At 51.2% G+C, this 22,923-nt stretch overlaps 2 protein-coding genes across 6 annotated transcripts; both read left to right on the forward strand.

Moving 5' to 3' along the window:
- Window positions 1-2,211: 2,211 nt before the first annotated feature.
- Window positions 2,212-4,237, forward strand: THAP11 (THAP domain containing 11). Its single transcript, XM_021703577.1, has one exon. The coding sequence runs from the start codon at window positions 2,420-2,422 to the stop codon at window positions 3,419-3,421; it is 1,002 nt and encodes a 333-aa protein (XP_021559252.1). The 5' UTR covers window positions 2,212-2,419; the 3' UTR covers window positions 3,422-4,237.
- A 2,260-nt stretch (window positions 4,238-6,497) lies between these two features.
- On the forward strand, window positions 6,498-22,388 carry NUTF2 (nuclear transport factor 2). 5 transcript variants are annotated; one of them, XM_044922159.1, is made up of 7 exons: window positions 6,828-7,069; window positions 13,168-13,336; window positions 14,707-14,822; window positions 16,539-16,666; window positions 18,498-18,569; window positions 18,879-18,977; window positions 21,240-22,388. In XM_044922159.1, exons 4-7 carry the CDS (start codon window positions 16,568-16,570, stop codon window positions 21,351-21,353), a joined length of 384 nt encoding a protein of 127 aa, XP_044778094.1. In that variant the 5' UTR covers window positions 6,828-7,069; window positions 13,168-13,336; window positions 14,707-14,822; window positions 16,539-16,567; the 3' UTR covers window positions 21,354-22,388. The 5 variants fall into 5 exon arrangements, with proteins under 5 accessions (XP_021559230.1, XP_021559240.1, XP_044778094.1 ...); XM_021703565.2 differs by lacking the exons at window positions 6,828-7,069; window positions 14,707-14,822 and adding an exon at window positions 6,517-6,606 and having other exon boundaries at window positions 21,240-22,283; XM_044922158.1 differs by lacking the exon at window positions 14,707-14,822 and having other exon boundaries at window positions 6,830-7,069.
- The last annotated feature ends 535 nt before the right edge of the window (window positions 22,389-22,923 follow it).

Genomic DNA, 22,923 nt, shown 5'->3' on the forward strand with positions numbered 1-22,923 from the left:
GGCAGGGCCGTGGGGGTGGGGAGAAAGCTATGCATTCTAGATATGTTTTAAATGTAAAGGATTAAGTGTAGATTAGAGGTGATTTTATGTACTGGAAGGTAGAATTTTTTTTAAAGATTTTACTTATTTATTTGAGATAAAGAGAGCATGAGTGGGGTGAAGGGCAGAGGGAGAAGCAGACTCCCCACTGAGCAGGGAGCCTGATGGGGGACTCGATCCAGGCACTCTGGGATCCTGACCTGAGCTAAAGGTAGACGCTTAACCAACTGAGCCACCCAGGCACCCTGGAAGGTAGAATTTTATTGAGCGTAATCTTCACTGTCTGTATATGAAGAAATGATATAAATTTGATCTCTCATTAATATTTTTTGTAAGGTAGATTTTGAGACAGGTAGGAACAGAACTCTATCAGTAATAGTATGACAATGAAAATACAAAATAACAAATAACAATGATCTTTTGCTTAATTTTGTCCCTACTGCACACATTTTATAAACATTTAATCATATAACAAAGTGTGTATTCATGTTTTAACTATTGTATATTCACCCAAGTGAATGCACTTCTTTCACCATGGACTGCATTTCTGAGTTTGAAGGGGTTCAAGCTGTGGACCTCAGCTGCATAGGCCAGGAGGAATGGGACTTTTTCCTGTTATGGGTCTGTGAAGCCCATGCCAATAACCATGGAGCACATTAATTGTAAATAGAAAATGCAATGGTGATGTTTGGATGTTGGGATCAGACAAATAGTTCACTTCCCATTGTCCTGTATTTTCCCAAAACATCTTAAGTATGGGTTCCTTTTATAATAAAGCACTTAAAAAAAAGAAAAAGTAACAGTTAACTTGGGGTGTTATATTTTTTCTTTCACAAGCTTTTAAATGCCGGGGGTTTTTTTTTTGTTTTTATGTCAAATAATTAGAAATAGTATATACTAGGCTTCAATTTCATACCCATGGTCTGTAATCAGGAGGAAAAAAATGTGAAGGGAGAGTCTGGAGAAAGGGTGAAGAAAGGCAAGAAATGGGAGAAAGGGGGAACTCAGCAAAGGAGGGCTAGCAGGTAAATCCCCGGAACAACTGCCAGGCCTTCCCCTGGTTTTAAAACCTCTCTTGCCCTTTAGAACATTTTCTCCATAGAAGTCGGGGATTGGGGAGGTGTCTTGTTACAATCCAAATTCTGTCCATCCTCTGGTTCAACACTCTTCAACAGCTCCCAGTCGTCTGCAGAATTAAATCCCAAATCTTTAACTTAGCCCAGTTTGGTATCTTTCAGCGCTTCAGCTACCCTGCCTGTCTTCTTCCAGGCTCTTTAAGGGCGTAGCCTAGTTCTTTCCTGAGGACCAGCTACTCCCTCCTCACTCAAGCTTTTCACCATTTTTTTCTTCCTTGGCCTCCGCTTCCCATTTTCTTCTCTGTCCTGTTCATTAGTCTGTAGCATTTATTTCTGTGATTAGACATCCATTCGGGTGCATTCACATCTATTATCCAAAAGTCGGACCCTCATCCCTCAAGGTAGTCAGGACTGGTGGGTCGAACTCCTTCAGCAAGTTCCCAACTCACTGCACTGTACCGGCCACACAGTAGGCACCTACTGGTGACTGTGTTTAGGTGAGTCAACTCAAGCCACCGCTGAATTAAGCGAGTCCTCAACGCAGAGAAAGGGGCTCCTGAGGTCTTTCTGGGCACTGAAGCTGAGGTTCTGACCCAGTCCCCGCGGGAATGCCATCGACTCACAGCCCCCAGGATTGGGGAAGCGCTTCCGGCTGACACACAACCTCACCCAAATCCTAGTCTCCTGTAACCCCACCTCTCCTTTAGGCGGCGCCCCAGGCCGCAGCCTCCGAGTTCAGCGCACGGCATTGCGGGATTGTAGTTTCCGTAAGCAAACGCCCAAGGCGCTTGCGCATTACAGAGGCGCGCGCCGCCAGACGCCCATCAGGATTCCGGGTCCTCGTGAAGGGCGGTCCAGGCGACAGCGTTCCAACCGAATACGCCTCTATAGTCGGCCGGGGATAAGCCGGGTGGGGGTAAGAATCTGTTCTGCGTGGGCTGTCACGGTGCCCTGGAAAGCTGCCGGAATAATTTCGCCCCCGCTCCGGAAGTGAGCAGCTTCTGGCGCGGTGCATTGTGGGGGGCGTAGTCCTCCTTCCCAGGCGGTCCTTCGCGGCGTCCCCGGGGCCGACTCCGGAGCGCAGGCGGGCGGCCGGGCGGGCGGCGCAGCGCGGGCCGGCGGGAAGCGTATTCTGGGCACGGGGCGCCGGGCCGGGCCGGCCGCGCCGGGCGGCAGTAGTGGGAGGCCGCCTAAGGCCCCGCGCGGCGCCGCCCGTCGAGGGGCGGGCGGCGGCAGACCAACCGGGCCGTCGAAGGGCTCAGGAGGCCGGTGGGCCGGGCCGAGGCGGGCCGCGCGGCGCAGCCATGCCAGGCTTTACGTGCTGCGTGCCGGGCTGCTACAATAACTCGCACCGGGACAAGGCGCTGCACTTCTACACGTTTCCCAAGGACGCTGAACTGCGGCGCCTGTGGCTCAAGAACGTGTCCCGTGCTGGCGTCAGTGGGTGCTTCTCCACCTTCCAGCCCACCACGGGCCATCGTCTCTGCAGCGTCCACTTCCAGGGCGGCCGCAAGACCTACACGGTGCGCGTCCCCACCATCTTCCCGCTGCGCGGCGTCAACGAGCGCAAAGTAGCACGCAGACCCGCGGGGGCCGCAGCCGCCCGCCGCAGGCAGCAGCAGCAGCAGCAGCAGCAGCAGCAGCAGCAGCAGCAGCAGCAGCAGCAGCAACAACAACAACAACAACAACAGCAGCAGCAGCAGCAGCAGCAGCAGCAACAACAGCAGCAGCAACAGCAGCAGCAGCAGCAGCAGCAGCAGCAGCCGTCAGCCTCCACTGCCCAGGCCTCCCAGCTGCAGCCGAACCTGGTGTCTGCCTCTGCTGCTGTGCTCCTCACCCTTCAGGCCGCTGTAGACAGCAGCCAGGCCCCGGGGTCCGTGCCCCCAGCGCCCACCACTCCCACCGGCGAAGACGTGAAACCCATCGACCTGACCGTGCAAGTGGAGTTTGCCGCTGCAGAGGGTGCAGCCGCCGCAGCCGCCGCGTCGGAGCTAGAGGCTGCTACGGCAGGGCTGGAGGCCGCAGAGTGCCCTATGGGTCCCCAGTTGGTGGTGGTGGGGGAAGAGGGCTTCCCTGATACTGGCTCCGACCACTCATACTCCTTGTCGTCAGGCACCACGGAGGAGGAGCTCCTGCGCAAGCTTAACGAGCAGCGGGACATCCTGGCGCTGATGGAGGTGAAGATGAAGGAGATGAAAGGCAGCATCCGCCACCTGCGTCTCACCGAGGCCAAGCTACGAGAAGAACTCCGCGAGAAGGATCGGCTGCTGGCCATGGCTGTCATCCGAAAAAAGCATGGAATGTGAATGGGTCCCCCTCGGCTTGCTGGACTCCTGGACCCCTCTCAGCCTACAGGGACCTTAGGCCGCTGCTGTTGAACTCCCCTATACTCCTGGGGCACTGGTTGACAGTACTGAAGCTTAGGGCAGCTGGACTCTCTTGCTGGTGACCTGGCACCCTGTCTTGTTTTCTCCTGAAGCAAGGTCCTGAAGTCTGGGACCTCAGACTCTGTACAGGTGACACCAGCAATTATGACTTTGTCCCCCACTCCCCACCTCACCCCCAGTTTATGTTGCAGGTTCTGGTTAAGCAGAGGCTTCAGAACCACTGAACTTGAAGATTACCCACTCAGGATGCAGGTCGGATGCCCAAGACTATGGGTTTGGGAAGACAACACCTTGAGGTTGGCCAGCATTGAGACAACTCTTCCGTGTGTAGTGATAAGAGATCCAAGTAACATCAGTTCTCCTTTTCATGCTTTTCCTTCCCAGGTGCAGCCTGTGATTCTGATGGGGACTGGCAGATCTGTGCCTCTGCCTATAAGGACCTCCCTCCCCAGGAGGCCATCTACAAGGGGATCTAGGTGACCTGCTGATGAAGATCCAGCTTGCCAGGGACTTAGGTTTATCCTGTTATGTTTGCTACTGGTTACAAATTCTATTTTCTGTACAATTAGTCAGACTAAAGTTTTCACTGTGTTTGTTTGGCAAAACGAATTAAACAGAAAGTAAGGTTTTAATTTGGGTTTCACCATTTTATTTTTATAAAGATTCAGTATCCCTGAAAGGTGGGGAAATAGACCTCCCAACAGGCCTCTACCTTAGGTCTCAAGGACGAGGCTGATCCTGATAGTAGAAATGCTTCAGTGACCATGCTTGTCCATCAAGGGGCCCTGAGCACATGGACCCTGGCCTCATAAGGTTCTCAGAGAGTTTCTGGCCCAGCTCGCTCCAAAGAGTTTAGAAACTGCACCAAATGGTCCCAGTTTGCTGTGGGTTAGGAGAAGGAGCAACTGACAACTAAACCAAATTGTGACTGCTCACTTCTCTTGAGGGTTTTGAATTCCTCATGAATTTTCAGCTGTGGTTGAATTTCACTTACCATTTTAGCCCTAGTACAGTGGCACACATGGGCGTGCAGTTACTTAGTGAAGATCACAGCTGTAACCAGCCATGCTTCCTGCACACATAAGAACTCTTCTATAGATACCTTGGCCTTGGGATGTTATCATTGTGGAGGAGTTGGGATTTGTGACACCTTGACTCATTTCTTGGCTGTTTCTATTATTCTTTAGATAAGGTAGGGGTGAGGTGACATTTTTATCTATAGGTCCAGATAACTTAGTTCAAAGCCAATGGGCCAAGGCAGGCCTTTAAAGCTAGCCCTATTTACTACAGGTGTTCGGGCACAAGTGGACACTTCCTGGGCTCCATAAAACATGACTTCCTTCTCTTACTTTAGAAAAGGCCACTTCCTTGGGGGCTTTCCCTGTATCTGTGAACTGAAATGACAAATGTTTCTCTAGTCTCTGCTCTCCTCATCGCCCTTGGCACTGACTTGAGAAACAAGTCTCTGGTTTAAGAGGGGTGGAGTATAGGTTGTACAGGTGCCTGGTTGGGGAAAGGATTGGATCTCTGCCTTCCTAGCGTTAGTTCTGGCTAATCGTAAATAAGGCGGTGGATGCACAGCATTGCCCTTCCAGGCCAGCTGGGACTGAAGCCCTTTGTGGGCAGCTATTAAGCCACTCTCTCACATGTCCCCACTCTCCACTAGGAGTGAGGGCTTTTCCAGGCTCAGTCTATGCTGTTTAGTGTATCCTAGCTCCCGTTTGTTGAAGACACACTGTTTCTGCTTTGGCTCACTTGGACCTCTCAGCAGCCCTCCCAGGACAGGTGAGGGCCAGGCTCTAGCCAAGACTCTGGTGTCTGGGGGTTATGTGCATACAATCTATCTCGAGTTTTAGCTTCTTGGGGGTGGGGGAATGACAGAACAAGGGAGGTCCCAGATGCACCACAAACAGGACAATGCAGAGTTCTCACTGGCTAAGTAATAAGCATCTAGTCAGGCAAGGTAGTGCAGACCTGATCTTAACAGCCATCCCCAGCAAGTGAGTGTGTGTGTGTGTGTGTGTGTGTATTGGTAAAGGTGCAAAACATGGAAGAACAGGAATACTGAGATCTCTGGCTAGGAGGGAAAGCATGGAGCTGCCAGGATGATGTTTCCCTTACCTGTGGTCCACCTGGGTTAGCTGCAGAGCATTTCCCCAACAGGCCTGACTTAGACACAGGCCTTATTTCAAATGTTTGCATTGCCCAGGAAACGATGAAAATGGGTGACGAAAGGGCAAGGGGTGGGACAGATTATTGACAATCTGGTCGCTTAAATCACAGGGAAAGTTTGGGTGAACCAGTTCGCTTTTCTCGTTAATAAAAATGAAACTCTTAGCTGCCCTGCCTGCTGCAAAAATAAAAACAAACAAAAAACTTATGAGAATGTTTTGGAGACCCCCAACTGTACAAGTGTAAGGGTAATCATGTCTCCAGCTGAGCCCCACTTGAGCATTTGAGTCTCCAGCCCAAAGGAAAGCCTCGACTGCTCGAAACCAACTTTGGGTCGGGCAGGGCACATGAGTATTGGGACAGCACACACCATGGGTTCCGCCCTGGCTGGCTTTAGAGCACCGCTCCGAAGAGTCGAAGGGCGGGGGTGGGGTGGGGGTGGCTAGAGCACCAAAGGGGAGGAGAGTTCGGGAGCGGAAACAGCCCAGGGGCCCCGGGAGGGGCGTCTGGGCCTGCTTGGGGCCAGGCCGGACTCCCACGGAGGCGGGGCCTGCTCCAAACCACCGCGCAACCTGGGCGGGGCCCGACCAGCTGGAACCTGGCCACAACTGAGCCTTGACCCTTGCCTGGCGCAAACCTCGGGTGTTCCAGAGGCTTCCACTAGACCACAATTCTCAGGGGCTCGCCCTGGTAGCCTCCCTCCCCTGCTTAGCCTCACCTCCCGCGCTGCGGGCCGTGGCCGGCCTCGGCGCATAGCACACTGGGAACTGTAGTTTTCTCCTGGCACATCTATGCCAGAAAGGAGCTCCAGGGGACTGCGTTTCCCAGAGTGCAACGGGGTGGCGAGGGAAGGCAGGGGGGAAGGGACAGTCGGTCGCAGACCGCGCTGGGTTGCCGCCGCCGCCGCTGCCGCCATCGTGCCAGCCCCTCGGGTGAGTGTCGGGGCTAGCGCGCCGGGGCGGGGGCTGGGCCGCTGGAGCCGCACTCTGGGCCGCCTGGAGCCTCCGCTGCCAGTCTCCGGGCGCCCCCGCAACACCGGCGGCCCGAAGCCGCGCGGGGACGGGGCCATGTGTCGCGCGCGGCTCCGCCTCCCGCCGGTCCTCTGAGGCGGCGGCCGGGGGGAACACAGAGAGAGACAGCCAGGCGCCTATCCGGCTATCGTGTCCATGGCGGGTGCACCGGACTGCGCGGCGGCCGGGCCTTTTTTTCTCTGGTCCAGACCACCCGGATGGGGCTCTCCGGGCCCCGCCCCGTCTGGCCTAGCCCGGCCTGCCCGAGTCCCGCAAGCTCTGCAGGCAGGCTAGCGGGACGACCCCAGCCCCACGTCCTGCCACCCGCCAGCGAAGGATCCGGGGATGGGCAAGGCCACCCGGCTCGCTCCGGAGTCAGCATTGGGTAAGGGCGCTTTCCTGCCGCAGCCCGGGATTAGGACTCTGACCCGGTTCCCGACCATAGCCAGGCTAGGATGTAGGTGAACTCTCCCCTGCTTGTCTACCCGTTGGGAGTGCACAAAACCTAACTCCCACTCTGGAATTCATGCGTAGGTTCCTGCGTGGAGGGCAGGTCAGGGAATCTGGGGCGGGAGGGGGTTCCACATGGGACTTCACCCCCCGCCAGCCTTGGAGGATCTGGCCTGATGTGATGAGCGGCTCCGGACTGGTAGGCTCAGACCCCGCCCTTCTATCGGGGGACCAGGCCCCAGCGGTGGGTGGGTTGGGCGGCCGAGTTAGTGGAGGAGGGGAGGAAGGAAGCCAAGGAGGTGAGGTTGGATGTGTGAGTCCCCAACACGTTATTAGAACTCCGGCGCAGCCTAATCCTCACATCTGCCCTTCCCAGAGTCATCCGCCCTCCTTCCACAGAGGAGAATGATTCCAGGAGAATGGTGGTGATAAGGTGAGGTTTAGTGGAGGGGAAAGTAGAATCCAGGCCTGAGGACCATGAGCCCAGTGCCAAACGACAGACTGGATTTGAAGCCACATTGGTGGTGGGGCACATTTGGGCTGTGGGGCTCAGGTTCAGACTCTTTGGGGCCCTTCTGAAGCCTGGGTGAGAGAACTAAAGCTGAAAGCTGCAGACAGTCAGACTTCCCTCGCTTGCTTGCTCACTTCCGGAGTAACCTGTACAGGTTGGAGTAACCTGTGTACAGGCAAGATGCTGGTTGAGCCTTGGGAAACTGCCTTCAATGATGGCTCCAGCTACCCCTTTGAGTCCTGGGAGAAGAGGAGTATCTAGCCTTAGAGTAGTCTTCTGAGGGGCTTTGTAAAGGCATTTCTCATTGATTGATGATGTATTAAGGGACCAGTCCAGAGAGAACCTTGGGATTTGGGGAAGAAACAGCTTGTTGATTCCTTGATTCCTCTGACCCAGAACAGCTTCTGAGCCATAGTTCTTGCAAGGATTAAAGCAGCAGCTAAGTCTCTGCAGGCCTGGCCTCAGCAGCAAGCAAGTCTCCTAGGAAAGTTGAGTTAGGCCCATGATGCCGAAAGCCGCCACCCTTGGACTTTTTTTTCCCTTGAGTATTTCCCCAGGTGATGTTATTCTGGTCATTGGAAGTTTTCCTTTTCCTGCTCTGTCTAGTCATTCTCTCTGATTGAGGAGGGCAGGCAAAGATCTGTCCAGATCTCCTAACCAGCACTTCCCTTCTCTCTGAACTCAAACCTCCTTGTCCACATCCTGGCCCGTAAGCACGTGGAAGTCAGGTTCATTCAGCAGGCTTAGAAGGGTCTGGTTTGCTGGTGGAGATAGGCAACAAGGAGGGACTGCCCACAGGACATAGGATCCCTGTGATGGAATCTCCTAGTGCTAGAAGCAGTTGTTTCAAGACCCTCTCTATATTGTCAGGATTGGTTCTGTCTAGGACACAGGTTTCAGTTGAGCTAGGCTTATATCTGTGGATTAGTTTGCACATTCCAAGGCTTTAGGTGACTTGATGATCATGGTTTCCTTCAAGGTCAAAAAGATACTGTTCCTTTTTGATACTGTTCCTTCACCACTGGCAGCGGTGTCAGGAGTAGGAGGAATTTTGGTCTCTCCCTCTCACTCCACCCCTAGAAGTTTTCTAGAACTTCTTTGTCTGGGCTTAGCTAGTCATTGATAGGCATCCTGACCCCCAGAAGTCCTTGACCTTTCTGGAACTTGGCAGGCCATCTGTATCTCAGAGATAAGAGGAGAATCCTGAGGTTCTTCAGAATCCGTCTGCATCTTCTATTCATGTAGGGCTGACTTGGAAGTGGGGTCTGGCATGGGACAGTCGAAATGTGGCTGCATAAGCATGGCAGGGTGTGGGGGTGCCTGGGTTCTCAAAAAGCTCAACACTAGGTCCTTTACTGACATGGAGTGTACTTCTCTCCAAGCTACATCTCACTTTATTCTGCTGTCTTAGCAGTTGGTGGGTTGGGGTGGCATGAATGGTTTAAGAATGACACAGAATTCTCAAATTTAAAAACTGGAAGGCACGGGGCTCCTGGGTGGCTCAGTCATTAAGTGTCTGTCTTCGGCTCAGGTCATGATCCCAGGGTCCTGGGATCGAGCCCCGCATCGGGCTCTCTGCTCGTCGGGAAGCCTGCTTCTCCCTTTCTCACTCCCCCTGCTTGTGTTCCCTCTCTCACTGTTTCTCTCTGTCAAATAAATAAATAAAATCTTAAAAAAAAAAAGAACTGGAAGGCACTTGTATAAAAAGTATTCTAGGATTCCCTTACTGGGGCATTAGTATCTTGCTTGGATTTTTTTTTTTTTCTTTTCCTTTTTCACCAGTGATTAGTATTATTCAGCAACCATTCTTTGGCCCTTTTTGTGTGTTAGGCTCTGGGCCGAGGCTGAAGGTAGAAGAATGAATCCTACCCAGTCCTGGTGCTGGGGAAAGGAGTAATGTTGTTATTATGTACTTAGGGCTGAGTTGAAGGGACCTAAAGGGGCTCTTGGCCCTGTGCAGAAGAGGGGGCTTTGCAATGATTAGAACACTGAAGAAGAAAGATTGTCAGTGAGCCTTTTAAAATCTTTTAAAAAAAGAAAAAAGGAAGTTGAGCAGGATTTCTAATGGGTTGGGGTTGAGTTGAACCTCATCATGGAGGATTTTTGCTTTTTCAATTTTTTTTTAGTTTAATTTTTTCTTTTTTTTTTTTAAGATTTTGTTTTCTTTTTGTTTTTATTTTTAAGATTTTATTTATTTATTTGACAGAGAGAGAACAAGCAGGGGGAGCAGTGGAGGGAGAGGGAGAAGCAGGCTTCCCACTGAGCAGAGAGCCCCATGCGGGGCTCGATCCCAGGACCCTGAGATCATGACCTGAGCTGAAGACTGACACTTAACCGACTGAGCCACCCAGGCACCCCTAAAGGAATTCTTATATGTTAAAGTAGACTTACAGGATCCTGGGGGTTGGGCTAAGGTCACCTTTTACCCTTATATGTTGCTGGTACCTATGTGCCAGCTCCCTAAGCCCCAAGACTAGAGAGGGGCCTACCCCAGAGGAGGAGAACCTCCCCCTCAAGAGGCGGATGTATTTGACTTGCCAGGGAACTCAGGGCTGCTTGCTTCAGTAAACTGGGGAAATTATGGAATGATTGTTTTTCAAAGCCTCTCATACTTCATCAGAGCCACTGGCTCTCACCAGGGCAGAAACTACTGCCCCCTGGAGTGATGTCTGTGTATAGAGACATTGGTTCCACTGGCAGAGGTGATTTCAGACCTAGGCAAATGCAAGTTCTCACTAGTCTCTATGGTGTAGTCCTGCTTTGACCAGACGAGCATGCACTCAGGGGCTTTCTGTACTGAGAGGCATAGAACTTGCTGATTTCAGAGGGTAAGAAAAGGCCTAGCCTCCATTCCTCACCATCTCATTTGTTACCTCTACACTTTCTGCTACTTGACATTGGCTCTCAGCTGTTCCAGTCCAGGCCATTTTAGTGGACATTTTAATGCTGGCTATGCCAGTGGCCTTGTGTCATCTTGAATTCTTTCTTAACCTCTTGGAATTTTGGTTTCCTCATCTAGAAAATGATGATAATCATACTAGCTTTACAGCTGTGAGGCTCAAATGAGAGAGCACATGTAACTGTTTGGCTTACAGAGAAGGCCAGTTCAGCACCCTGGGGACTCCATGTTCATCCCTTCATTCCTCTGCTCACCTCAGTCTTGGAGTGTCATGACAGTATTCGCCAGGCATGGTCGTAGCAGACCATGGGGGTGGTCATTTAGGAGCTTCAGGCCCAACTGGGGAGCCAAGTCCATATATACCTGATCAGCAATTTCATAACCTGGGGTTCAGTTCATGGATGGGAGCTGTCTAGGACAGGGGCCCCAGAGATCTCTGAGTGACGTGGGAAAGGGAGGCTACTCATGGACTAAGTACAGAGCAGAAAGACCAGAATGCAGGTCTCAAGGTTCAACTTCTGAGCTAGCCAGGGCAGCCCAAAAGCTCTGGATCCCTCCTCCAGACAGAAGAGGAGGAAAAGGCCCTCAGGGTGCTGGGGGCATCTAGGCCTTGGGTCTGCCCCAGGAAAGGGTTCTGTCCCCGCCAGCCATTCAGGCACCAGACCTTGGTTGATTGCTCTCCAGACTTCAGGCAGGAGAGTGATAGACTAGACTGTTGCCAGTCCTGTGTCGAGGCTGCTCCATGATGTGGTATCCTTGCAGGAGGCTGAGGTAACCACCTTTATTCTAGTTCTTGACCTGGAGCTTCACTTAGGACCTGACTGACTCCTTGCTGCTGGGTCTTGCTTTATACTCTCAGTTGATTACCCCCAACATCCCCGTAATTACTGGTGAGGAGACAGGGTCAGAGGGTCATACAGTGAGGGAGAGGAAGAGTAGGCTAGAGGTCAGACCTTGAGGGTGTGGTTGTGTGCCTGCTGTTGAGCCACAGCTGTCCCTCAGGTGACCAAAGCCTTGAAAATGAGAGAGGGGGTTGGGCCAAGCCCCACTTGCCACACCCTTAGACAGGTGACTGATGACAAAGGGTTGTTTCCTGATGAGTTGGACAGAAAGTGTAGGTGAAGGGGAAGTGGGTCACTTGGCCACTTAAATTCAGCAGGGTTTGTCCAGAATTCAGTCCTCCAAAGAAGAAGGGCTAAGCCAGGCACCATGGGAACAGGGCTGCCTAGGTCGGGGAGACATTTAATAAACAGATATGTTAAATGTGACTATTTCATGCAGTGATAAGTGCTAAGAAAACAAAACAAGATGGTGAAATGAGTAGCTGGGCAGTTATTTTAGACTGAGTGATCAGAGAAGGTGTCTGAGGAGGTGACATTTGAGCTGACACATATGTGACAAGGAGCCAGATACATGAAGATCCAGGGAGAATAGTGATCCAGGTAGAAGGATAAACAGTTGCAAAGCCTTGGGTGAGAAGAGGCTCAGCATGTTCCAGAAACAGGGAAATACCCTGAGTGGCTGTAGAGGAGGGGGGAGAGGGGGTGGCAGGAGATGAGGTTGGACAGCCAAGAGGGCAGGTCACCTGGGGGCCTTGAAGGCCGGCTAAGTAGTTGAGACTGTCAGTGGAGAATAGAAAGGGAAGTCACTGGGAACATTTGAGGGCCATAGGGCATGTGAGGGTAATGGCCATGGTTGATGCTGATTTCAAGGATCCCACTAGAAGCTCAGCATATCTGCTAGCATTCCCTGCAGGCCTTGGTGATGGGTGCTTGAGAAAAGACAAGCGTGGGTCTTTTTGTGTATCTGTCTGGAGTTTGTGACATCTTCTTCCCCATCACTCTCCTGCCCCCATCCCTGCCCCAGGCTTAGCTAGACCAGGATCTATCTCTGATTTGCTGAGATGGTAGAACTGAGCTGTGACTTTGCGGGTTTGGGAAAACTGTGAGATCATCCCCCATGAAAACGCCTATTGTTGGGTTTGGTGTGGAAATCTGCCTGGTCCCTTTGTTTGGAGGCAGAAGCCTTGGTTCAGTTCTGTCTTGCCCCTCTCTGACAGAGTCAAGGTTAGAGGTCAGGGCTTCAGCCTTACTTGCGCAGGAGCACTTCTCTCACTGGTGTGGTCTGCTCATTTTTATGTCTGATCTATTGTCTCTGGGGGGCTTGGCCCTGGAGTCCGCTAAACCTGGTTCTGTCTAGTTCCACCATCCATTAGGCTCATGGCCTTGCGTGAATGAGCTAACCTTTCTGAGCTTCATTGTGCTGCAGTGTAATGTGGGAGTTGATTCACAGGGTATTAAGAGCAAATGCACATAGAGAGAGCTCTTAGCACATTTCTGTGTCTAATACGTATTAGTGAAAATTGACATGTTATCAGCTGGACACTGCTATTTAAGTTTTGTCACTGGAAACACCCAGAATTTGAGGATAAAAATGAAATTTTTCTGTTGTCTAATGGGGTCTTCTGGGAAAGAAGTTTTAACCTGGGGTCTGTGGCTGAACCTCAGGGAGTGTGAACAACTCGAAATTATTCACAAGGCTGGGGCATCTCTCCCTCCGTGCAAATTTATTGGGAGAGGGCCACAGTTTTTGAGACATTCTTAGAGGGTCTTTGCACCCACAGAGACCTAAAGGTCAGTGAAGGCTGATGCTCAGTGGGCGAGAGGTCATCAAGGTCATTTCTGCTCCTCGAGGAGCCTGGCCTCAGTCAGCCTGCGGACTGTTGGGGTGAAGCAGGAGATGGCGTGGTCAGCGGCCCTCTTGGAAGAACTGTAGGAGAAGCCGTCATGAAGGTCAGTCCCCAATCTGATGTGAGGCTGCTTCTGAGCCTTGGCATTTTTCTTTTCAGACTGTTCTTTCTGCAGTATATGTATTAGAAGCAAGGTCAGGGCTTGCTGGCCATCCTGGGGAGCATCCTCCCAGCCTGGCCCAGACCCCTTCCTGTGGTGCGTGGGGATGGGGGGGGGTGGCGCTTTGCTCCCTGCTTCTTTTTCTGGATGCAGGAATGCTGCCTCCCAGCCATGAGTTGAAAGCTTGTGGGAAATTTGGAGTCAGAAACTGTAAATCCTGTAGTTTGCTGAGCCACACTCTGTGTTGGGGGATTGGGGTCAGGTGGAGTGGGTGTGGCAAGAACCACACTGGAATCCTAGCCCAGAGCTACAGTGTTTAGGCAGAGGAGTAGGCCCTGGCACATGGGGTTGGGGTCAACATTTGAGTCTGGGAAGGAGGACCCAAATAGATGGAGTCTGAACAGTGAATTGAAGGAAGAGCAGGAACTGACCAGGCAAATGAGGGGAGGGAGGACATCCCAGAAAGGGGATTCATGGGGTGGGGGTGGGGCAAAAACCAGTGAGCAAGTGCTCAGCGAGTTCTGGTCTGTTTGTGTGTGGAGCTGGATGAAGGTAGGAGAAAATGGTAGGGAGATAGGGACAGGTGTGGATGGCCACCTGTGGAGCTTCAGGGTTTAATCCAAAAGTGAGGCTGTTGTAGAGAAGGGACATGGCCAGCTTTGTTGTTTAGAGCTCAGGGACAAAGTTAGCAGGAAGAAAGCACTGACTTCGACCAGGGGACCCAGTATTAGCACTGATGTACTAGATGGCCTTGGGGCAAGACATATTGCTGAACCTCAGTTTTCCCACCTGTAAAGTGGGATGACAGTGGGATCTGACCACATGGCTGTCATGATTACTACATGCAAATAAAACAGGGTCAGGCAGGCCAGCCAAGTTGGTATTGGCTTCGGGGACCCTACTTGGAAATGGCCTCAAGCCACATAGTTTTGGAGGTTCCTTCTCACACTTTCTGGGAGCCCTGAGCAGTCTCATTCCTTAGGAAAGCTCACTTTGCCCTTCCCTGCCCCACTAGACCAGAGTACCCTTCTGTCCCTTTATCCCTCCACCCTCTATTTCTGCCAAGTAGTTTTCGTATTGGCAAGTTATCACACCTTAAGAACAATATTGAAGAAAGAAAAAACACCCCCACATTTCCTCTGCATCACTGTCCTACCACATGGCACCACTTTTGTCTTTGGATCAGCTTTTATTTAGCCTTTTTTCCTGTCACCCTTCATCTCCAGCTTCCTGGTTTCCTGCCCTTACCTCTTTTCATGTGTCCAGACACTTGCTTATGCTTTTTCTTTCAAAAGGCATACTCTTTCTCCAAGACCTTCCCTGAGGGCTGCCCCACCTTGCTGAGGACAGAGGGAGAGATGGCCCTCATCCATTCCTCCAGCTTTCCCTTTGCCCCAGAGCTCTTGGGAGCTGAGTAGGACATCTTGGGGTAAGATACTGTAGGGCTGGGCCACAGTGAGTGAGCCAAACATAGTGAATACTAGGGTGGAAGGGGCCGAGATTTGAGATGGGGAGTGGGTATAGCCACAGCCTGATCCCTTGGAAATGTGACCAAGACAGCAGCTGAGACTAGCTGTTGATCTTACGCTTTTCCCACTTGTTGATTTGTTTCTTGGCAGAGTATAAACTGGAACACACCTTGTGTTCCTGTGTAGCAGGCGTGGCCGGGTCCAGGCTTTCTCTTCTACTTGTTTTAGACTTTATCCTGGACATTTCTTAGTCATCCCAGCACTGAGCTCCTATTTTTAGTGCTACTACCTCCTATGGGACCTAAAATAAAGCTGGCTCATCTTCCTGGCCCCTCATTGGCTGGAGTATTGGTCATAGGCTAAGAGATTGGCTGGATTGGGTAAGCCACTGCCCCCCTACACTATCCATCCCAGCTGGCTCCTCTGGCGTTGGGTGAGGTCATAGGGACTGGAGCAAACTAGCAGGTTCCCTTAGTGAGGCTTTATAACCACTGGCAACATCTGGGTCCCACCCCCTTACAGAGGAGGAAGCTGAGGCCCTTCTTAGGGTAGTGACTTACATCATATTCCACCACAGTTAATCGTTGTCTGCCAGGGTTGACACCTCTTAGGTTCAGAGTCCTGTTATCAGCAGATGGGGAGGTAGTCAGACCCAACTATAGAACAGCATAAAAGTCTGCTGTCATGGGATCCTTCAGTGAGATGTGGGCTTCTGGCGCGGGGGGGGGGGGGAGGTGCTGGCTAACAGAGCCAGAGGCTCTCATCTGGGGCTCTAGTTTGCCAACTAGCACCCTCAGAGCTGTGATGTTTGTAGCTGTGAGGGGGTTTCCCTTCCCCCTTCCCACAGGGGCAGTGCTGGGATGGGGGGTATGGAGAGATGACATGTTTCCCCCTCACAGCCTCCATTTCCCCTCCCAACACCCCTCAGTATTACTCTCTGATCTTCTGAACTCATATCTGCAGCTCTGAAAGTGGGTAGGGGTAACCCTGTCAGTGAAGAAATGAAGAGATTTACCAGTGCTCAAAGAAGTAAACTGCTCCCAACACTAAAATGGAGGGTCACTTGCTGTTTTATTGCAAGTGGGGCATTGAGGAACCATCTCCCCCTCTCTCACTTTGTCTTCCTCCACCTGCCAATACAGCCCTGGGGCAGTGTTGATGGGACTGAGGACTGCAATAGAAGACACTCCACACACAGACATCTGTAGTTTCTGACCTGCAAAGTGGGAAGAATAGTAGTAACTCTGGCCTTGCAGGTTGTTGAGAGGATCAAATGAAAAGATGTGGGAGAGTGGTGCGGTTAGCTCCTCCTTAAAAGCCTCACCCCCCGTTGAGCGTTGAAGGGCTTGCTCTGACTTTCCTTTGTCTTGGCTCTACCCTCAGCTCCCATCCTATGTGCTTCACATCCCTGGCACCCCTTTGTTTCATCATCCATAGCTCCTCAAAGGAGGGGCTGAGTTGGGTCCACCTCTGGGCTCCCTGCACTGGTCTGTGTTGGGAGGGGTCTCCTACCAGTTCCCCAGGGCCTCTCTATGTTCCATGGGAATACAGACCTCAGCAAAGGATTTCCTACTCAAGGAGGACGGGAGGGGTGGGGGTCAGTGAAGAAACAGCACCTGGCTACCTCCTGCTCCCTTGGCACCAACACTTCCCTCTCTGTCTTGCTCATCTTGCAGGTCTCAACGAGGCCGGGTGACGCTCCAGAATGGGAGACAAGCCAATTTGGGAGCAGATTGGATCCAGCTTCATTCAACATTACTACCAGTTATTTGATAACGACAGAACCCAACTAGGCGCAATTTATGTAAGTCTTCAGCTCTAGGGCTTGAATGGGTCTCCAGGGGATCAATTCAGATATTGGGCTAGCCTGGCCAGTTCACAAATTCTAGTAGCCCTTACTGGATTTGGCTCTACTCTTCTATCTGAGTTTCTGTCCATGGGACAGGGGGCCTGAAGCATAGCCCAACTACCTGGTCTACACATTCCCTTCTGTCATCTTCCGTAAGAGCAGGGATCCAGATATCTTTGGCAGGGTGTTCTGGGCTTGCCATCCCATGGTCCTGGGAGTGCCTCTGGTTCCAGATTGGGCAGTAGCAGGCAGATGCTAGGGCTCATGGTGCTCTCTGGAGGCAGCAGCTATGAGCATCATCACTGCAAAACTGAGCTCTTTGGGAGGCCCTAAGTCCAGCTTCCTTTTGGGGACCAAAAGGCCCTGAATGCTCATGGTAAATAAATGAGGTTAGCCCAGGGAGGCTGGTGTGTCTTTTTTTTTTTTTCTTTTTAAGATTTTATTTATTTATTTGAGAGAGACAGAGAGCACAAGTTGAGGGGGGTGCAGAGGGAGAGTGAGAAGCAGACTCCTCACTGAGCAGGGAGCCCGACTCGGGGCTTGATCCCAGGACCCCGAGATTGTGACCTAAGCTGAAGGCAGACACTTAACCGACTGAGCCACCCAGGCGCCAGAGGGAGGCTGGTGTGTCTTTTAAGAAACCCTTCTAGGCAGGCATTGTTTGGTGTTATTTTAATGATGATCGTAAACACCAAGAACTACTTGGTGTAGTAGTTGCCCCTATCTGTGTCATTTCATATAATCCTCAGCACATGTCCCCTTTAAAGATCAGGAAACGGGCACCTGGGTGGCTCAGTCGGTTAAGTGTCTGCCTTCGGCTCAGGTCATGATCCCAGCGTCCTGGGATCAAGCCCCGCATCGGGCTCCCTGCTCGGCGGGGAGCCTGCTTCTCCCTCTCCCACTCCCCCTGCTTGTGTTCCCTCTCTTGCTGTGTCTCTCTCTGTCAAATAAATAAATAAAATCTTAAAAAAAAAAAAAATAAGTGTCTGCCTTCAGTTCAGGTCATGATCTCAGAGTCCTGGGATCGAGCCCTGCATCAGGCTCCCTGCTCAGCGGGGAGTCTGCTTCTCCCTCTCCCTCTACCAGCGCCCCCCCATGCTTGTGCTCGAGCTCTCTCCCTTTCAAATAAATAAAATCTTCAAAAATAATAAATAAATAAAGGTCAGGAAACAGATTCAGAAAAATAAGTAACTTGCCAAATATTATAGCTGGTAAGCAGCAGAGGCACTTTTGAGTTCTGCCCATGAAAGCTATGGCAGGGGAAATCTGGAGGGCAGGGGAGGAAGCTAGTGGGTTGCATGTTGATGGAAGGGAGGGTCCCAGACTAGGCCTTGGGAGGCCTTGTCATCTTCCATCCTTCCCTGACCCTATGGATGTCCCCATGGGAATGGCCTTAGTAGAATTCGGCCTGAGCTCTAGAGATGGTGATGAATATAGGTTGTTTCCAAGTTATTTCTCATGGGCTTTTCTAGGACTGGTGCTGACTGACTACACAGCAGGATGACTTGGCTGAGTCTTGGCCACATATAGCCCGCCTGGGGCTCAGGCATATCAGAGGCCATATAACTTCTTGAATAAAAACTGGGAAACAAACTTACTAAATACATTTGTATTTTGTTAGTGTTTCCGAGCCTGGGCTCTGGGAAGATAGAGTATAATTAAAAAGGTTGTTAATAGTGTAAAGTATGGAAGCTACCTTCAGTTCCCTTCTTTACAGATAAGGAAACTGAGGCTTGGACTCATTGTTTCCAAATAAGACCCTGACCTCATGTTTTCTGGTTTTCAGATTGACGCATCATGCCTTACGTGGGAAGGACAGCAGTTCCAGGGGAAAGCTGCCATTGTGGAGAAGTTGTCTGTAAGTAAGAGCCAGGGCCCTGCTGTCAGCAGCTACTTCCCTGCCCTGCTGGCTACAGCATACTACGCACTGTTTCTTTTTTTTCTTTTTTTTTTTTTAAAGATTTAATTTACTTATTTGACAGAGAGAGACACAGCGAGAGAGGGAATACAAGCAGGGGGAATGGGAGAGGGAGAAGCAGGCTTCCCGCGGAGCAGGGAGCCTGATGCAGGGCTCGATCCCAGGATCCTGGGATCATGACCTGAGCCGAAGGCGGACGCTTAACGGCTGAGCCACCCAGGCGCCCACTACGCACTCTTTCTTTTGCAGAGCCTTCCGTTCCAGAAAATCCAGCACAGCATCACGGCACAGGACCATCAGCCCACGCCAGATAGCTGCATCATCAGCATGGTTGTGGGCCAGCTCAAGGTAACAGTACTGCTGCCTCATAATACTGGTGGTGGTAGGAAGGAGTGGGCAGGCAGAGGAGAGAGCCCTGCACCCTTGCCTTCTCTGTGATTTGACCTGCTTATCAAGGGACACCCAAAGCATCTAGAGCTGTGTAATTCAATACAATAACCACTAGTCACATTTTTAAGTTATATTTTAATTTTAATGGTGATTTTTAAATTACATTAATTAACATGAAATAAAGTTAAAATGGAGTTTCTCTGTTGAACTAGCCATTTTTTAAGTGCTCATAGTCCTTGTGGCTGCCTATTGGACAGCACAGACATAGAAATTTTTTTTTTTTTTTAAGATTATTTATTAGAGGGGCACCTGGGTGGCTCAGTTGTTGGGTGTCTGCTTTTGGCTCGGGTCGTGATCCCAGGGTCCTGGGATCGAGCCCCGCATCGGGCTCCCTGCTCAACGGGGGGCCTGCTTCTCCCACTCCCACTCCCTCTGCTTGTGTTCTCTCTCTTGCTGTGTCTCTCTCTGTCAAATAAATAAATAAAATCTTAAAAAAAAAAAAAGGTTATTTGAGTGTGCGAGTGGGGGGAGGGGCAGAGGAAGGGAGAGAGAGAGAAAAAGAGAAAATCTTCAGAACGCTCCCCACTGAGCGCAGAGCCTGACATGGGGCTCGATCTCACGACCCATGAGATCACGACCTGAGCAGAAATCATGAGTCGGACACTTAACCACCTGAGCCACCCAGGTGCCCCCAGACATAGACTATTCCTGTTGTTACAGAAAGTACTCTTGGAGAGTACTGGTCTAGAGCCTTTTTGGAAAAGGGACAAGAGGTATAGGAGCAGGGTGGAGCTGTGGTGCCAAGCTACTGGGCCTTTGCACTGCCCTGAGGTGTAAGTGGGCTTTCTGTAGGCAGCTGGACCCAGAGGGGCCTGCTGGGTGCTGAGTCGCAGTCACCTGCTGGAGTCCATGCTGCCACTCCCTGAGCTGGCTGCTGGCTCCTCCACCTGCTGAGCAAAGCAGATTCCTGGAACTCCTGCTTCTCTTTGCACTTTCCTTTCTTTTTCTCAAGACCTCTTCAAAGCCTTCAGCTCCTCAGTCCCCCAAGAACTCTCCCAGGAACTCGTACCCATTGTGCTCCAGCAGACTGAAGCCAGATTCTTAGTTTCTAAAAAGCCTCTCCTCCTTCCTAAAGCAGGACAAATTGGTTGTCCCTTGACCAGGTCCCAGTCTCCTGGGCTTGTGTCACCGTGGGGCTCTGAAGGTCTGTATGCCTTCTCCCTAGGCTAGGTGGGGCCTCCTGAGTCAAATACAAGGACAGAGAGAGGGAGCCTCTAGGCCTCTGCCATGGACCCATGGACCCAAAGGGACCTACCTTCTGGCCTGCACTTTGCTGTCAGTTTTTCCTGCCTGCCCAACATACCCTGCCCAGAGTTTGTGCTCAAATAGGCCCTTTTGGGTGAAGAGGTCTCTCCAGGGGGCTCAGTGCCCACTTTCCAGGCTAGGGTCAGTATTCCTTGCCCATTCCTACATGGCTTCAGGTTCATTCTGGTGTTCCTGTCCAACTCAGAACCCCAAAAGACTGATTTGCCTTCTTGCTGATGATAACTCCCAGAAAACCCAGCAGTGTTAGAGACCGAGGTGGTTAACTGGGCTTCTACCCTAACTAGGCTTTATCCTGGTCTTCTGCAGTTTGGCTGAAGGTGTTTTGCCTTTCTTTTCTCGTTGCAATTGTTGTATATATGACATGACAGGAAACATCACCTGGTGGCATTGCTTCGTTTTTGCTCTGTAGAGCTGTGATTACAGTGTGAACTCAGTTTTGAGGCTTTTCTCACCTACCTGGTCACAGTCAGTATTAGCTGTAGTTTCTCCTAATTGGACTAACTGGCATAGTAATCAGACAGATGCTAAGACTGTTTAGTTTTTAGGTACTATAAGTTACGTGGTGAGCACTGCAGAAGTCTTTCAAATTGATCACCGTGCCTAGAGACATGAGCTCAGAGCAGGTCCTTTCTCTGCTCTGTTGCAGTAGCTAACTGGTGACTTACTCGGCAGTTTAAGTGCATGCAGCAGTGTGAGCTGCCATCCATAGCCCCTGTGTGCCCAGTATATTATATCAGTTTACATTCACAAGTATCCCTTGGCTATACTGGAATTTAAGTCCAAGACAGTAGGGTCTGATCCCAAAGTCAGCATTCTTTTGTCCTGTTCCCCTACCACTGAACTACCTTCCTGTTCTTTGGCCCACTAACTGAATCATTTTCTTTCTCCTCACAGGCTGATGAAGACCCCATCATGGGGTTCCACCAGATGTTCCTATTAAAGAACATCAACGATGCTTGGGTTTGCACCAATGACATGTTCAGGCTTGCCCTGCACAACTTTGGCTGACCTCCTCCCAGCCAGGCACTCATGCTGTTTCCTCCTCCCTCCTCTTCCTGATACTATTCACACTCCTCCAGATGCCCCAAATATCATACACAAACGAGCAGGGCCGCGGCGGGAGCGGGCGCAGTGCGCTGCTACCGAGGTATTGTGCATGATGTTTGGATGCTAGACTAGTTGCATCTGACAGGAGAAGTTTGTGTTGTACCAGCGCATGCCTTGGAAAGACTTAAGTAATGCAAAAGGTTGTCTTTTTTTTTTTTTTTTTTTTAATCTACTGACAAGTTGCTCTAGTAACCCAAAGAAGTGAAGGAGAAAGCAGCTGCCTCACCGCCCAGATATTGATTTGTTCGGATGTTTCAATGCCTCATGATACAATAAAACCACAAAATTTTCTTAACAGTTTAAATTGTTTTAATTAGTTTAATAGTTGGCTGGGCATCAGTAATCACCCTGCCCCATTGGCTCTCTCATGTCTCACCTTCCCACCTCTCCCCCGACTCAGCAATACCTGTTGCAAAGAGAAAACTGCTGAAGCAGCACTCCCAGCTAGCTTCTCTCAGAAGCCCTGTAGGGCATAGTATTCCCCACCTCAGTCCCCCTGGTCTTGGAAAACTGAGCTGCAGACAGAGCTCAGGTCCGGCCCAAAGCTTCCTTTGCACTGAAGCCTCTGCAGTCAGTTCTGATGACTCCTACATTGGGTAGGATCAGGGCTCTGGTAATAGAGATGATCTAGAATCCCACTGAAAGTGACTCATCAGGTTCAGGTGCTCTGGACTGAGGCCTCAGCAAAACTACCCTGTATAAAATGAGCAAAGGTTTGAGGAGAGGGTCCTGTTCTACCCCCCAGAACGGTCAGGATCACATCCAGGGTACCCCACAAACCCCAAGCCAAGCAGAGGGCAACTCAGATTTTGTCCCACCTGCTTTGGATATCATTGCCCGGAGGTGAATGCCCAGAACGCCCAGCCTCCATTGCCCACAGAGCCAGGCCCAGTTGGGTTGGAGTATAGACTTAGAGTTACGAAAGTAGGCAATTGGAGTCTGAGTTTGAGGGATTTGTGCTCTGGGATTTCTCACCCCTCAGACATCTGCAAGGCATCTCTCTAAGCCTCCTGCTTCCTCTCTCACCACATACACACACCTTCACATTGTTTTCAAGTCCCAGGAAATCTTAACTGTTGGGGCAGTTTCTGCTGCTCACTTTGGGGGAGAGAGGCCTTGCCCATTGCAGAACTAGCCCTTTAGCCCTGAGACCTCTGGTGGTATAAACCTGGTGGCAAGGTAGCAACCAGAAGCTAGAACCAAACCCAGGTCTTGGGCTGGTGCCCTGTTAGGGGTTTCAGGATTGGTGAGGGCACCACAGTTATGCCTGACCTGCACTCCCCCTTCCTTCCTGCACTATGGATGGAGGCCAAGGACTCCTCAGACCCCCACAAGTTGTCGGGCTACACTGAGCACAGGACTGGATGATGTGCTGTTTTTAGAAGGCCACAAATTCAGGAGATTTCAGTGGGACTGATTTAGGATGCTGTGTGTTTGGGGAGTGGGGGTTGGGAGAGAGGTAGGTGCCTGC

The sequence above is a fragment of the Neomonachus schauinslandi genome, chromosome 16 (assembly GCF_002201575.2).
Source record: "Neomonachus schauinslandi chromosome 16, ASM220157v2, whole genome shotgun sequence".
Lineage (NCBI taxonomy): Eukaryota > Metazoa > Chordata > Mammalia > Carnivora > Phocidae > Neomonachus > Neomonachus schauinslandi.